The sequence below is a fragment of the Cucurbita pepo genome, chromosome LG11 (genome assembly GCF_002806865.2).
Source record: "Cucurbita pepo subsp. pepo cultivar mu-cu-16 chromosome LG11, ASM280686v2, whole genome shotgun sequence".
NCBI lineage: Eukaryota > Viridiplantae > Streptophyta > Magnoliopsida > Cucurbitales > Cucurbitaceae > Cucurbita > Cucurbita pepo.
This window is the reverse complement of record NC_036648.1, coordinates 2,999,437-3,001,218: the sequence shown is the minus strand read 5'-3', so window position 1 is coordinate 3,001,218 and position 1,782 is coordinate 2,999,437. Positions and strand designations below refer to the sequence as shown.

Here is a 1,782-nt window from a genome sequence, read left to right as displayed (position 1 = left end):
ATATTGTCCAGTCTTTTTCTAGGGCTTTCTTCCAAGTGAAGAAATAATTATAAATTTTAATAAACTTACAAATTTTAAATGTAAAAAGGATATCTAAAAGGGGAGCAATTAATATGGACATGAAAACCTTATCTTAAAATATTCATTTAATTTTTTTTTTTTAAATTTCATGATGCACCACATTAATTTCAATATCATATTAAATTAAAATTTTAAGATATTTATAAAAATAAAGAGTTATATATATAACTTAAATAATATAGTTATGGATCTTTATTATGTTTTTTCATATAGTTTAGTGTATAAATAAAATTGATACATGATATATGCTATAAATGTTATATATTTCTATTTTTAGAAATTAAATTAAAAATTAAATTAAGTCCAAATTAAATACATAAAAATATAATTTGAAAAATGCCGTTAAACTTAAAAAAAATTAGAGGTTGAATTTGTAATTTTATTATAATTTCCTTTATTGTCATGTTATTGCCTTCACATTTTCCCTTTCCAAACTAACCTAAATATTGCACAATTCCAAAATTACCCCTATCAATTCCAAAATCCGTTAAAAGAAACGTTTAAATTCTAATCAAAAAAATATTTGACACAAAATGTAAAATCATTATTAAATACGACACACAATCTTAAAAATAATAATTAAATAATAAACTTACTGTTAAAGTTTAAAGAACCGTTCAATTGAGCTTAAGATGTTTTTAAAGACTAAACTTATCTATAATTTGACCGTTAAAGGGTGTTAATGGTCAGTACTCGAGACCCCTTTTAACTCTTAATTAGCTAGTGCACGTTAAAATCCCGATAAAGAATGTGCATGTGAGCCAATTATTTCCTTTACAAATCATAGATCTAAACATAAAAAAGAGCTTTGTTAGAAAACCTTAATCAACAAGCAAAATTGATAGATATTGAGTTTGTTTAGATCCATACTCTAAACCCAAGGGTCCACAAAATCTACTTACATACCTTTCTTTTTTTCCTCTCTACCCTTGATAACCAAGGGTATTATAGTAATTTCAGACCAAAATTTCCAAATTTTCACGGAGGTAACAGTTTAGTCGTTCAACTCTAATGGTAACAATTTAGTCCCTAAATATTAGCACGGGACAATCCTTTTTAATGATAGACAATAAACTCGAGTAATTATTTATATTTATAATTTAACTCTCATGGGTATAAAAGTAATTTCACTTGAAAATTTACTTTTTTTTAATTTAACTCTCATGGGTATAGAAGTGATAATTGGGTGTCGGGCTTTCCCCATGAAACGCGAACCAACCCATTTTGTCTTAGCCACTTACTCTCTCTTCCTCTCTCTCTTCCTCTCTCTCTCCCTCTCTCTCTCCCACTCCTTCTTTTCTTCTCCCAATATTTCCATTTCCCTCCCCCAAATCCCACACCCCATGGAACCCCCTGAATTTTTCCACCTTAAAGCCTACTCCTCCGACCACCACCACCACCACCACCACACCGCTGCCGCTGAACACGACCTCTTCTTCGTTGAGAACCTCCTCGATTTCTCCAACCACGCCGACGCCGACGACCACCACGCCGACGCCGGGTTATTATCCGACAATAGTAATAATAATCATCATAATACTAATACTCCCAGCTGCTTCCACGATAATGGGAACTCCGCCCAACTAACTTCCTTTCTGGACCACGTTAACTTACCCGACGCCCATTTCTCCGCCGAACTCGCTATTCCGGTAATCCCTCTCTCAAAACGATGCGTTTTGCTTTTTTTTTTTTTTTTTTTTT

At 31.8% G+C, this 1,782-nt stretch overlaps 1 protein-coding gene across 1 annotated transcript in view; it reads left to right on the top strand.

The window, feature by feature from the left end:
• Positions 1–1,305: 1,305 nt before the first annotated feature.
• Positions 1,306–1,782, top strand: part of LOC111805925 (GATA transcription factor 12-like) — a 1,417-nt gene continuing 940 nt past the window's right edge. Inside the window, exon 1 of the mRNA XM_023691222.1 lies at positions 1,306–1,730. Coding sequence (XP_023546990.1) covers positions 1,425–1,730 — 306 coding nt within the window. The 5' untranslated portion in view covers positions 1,306–1,424. The remainder of the gene's footprint in view (positions 1,731–1,782) is intronic.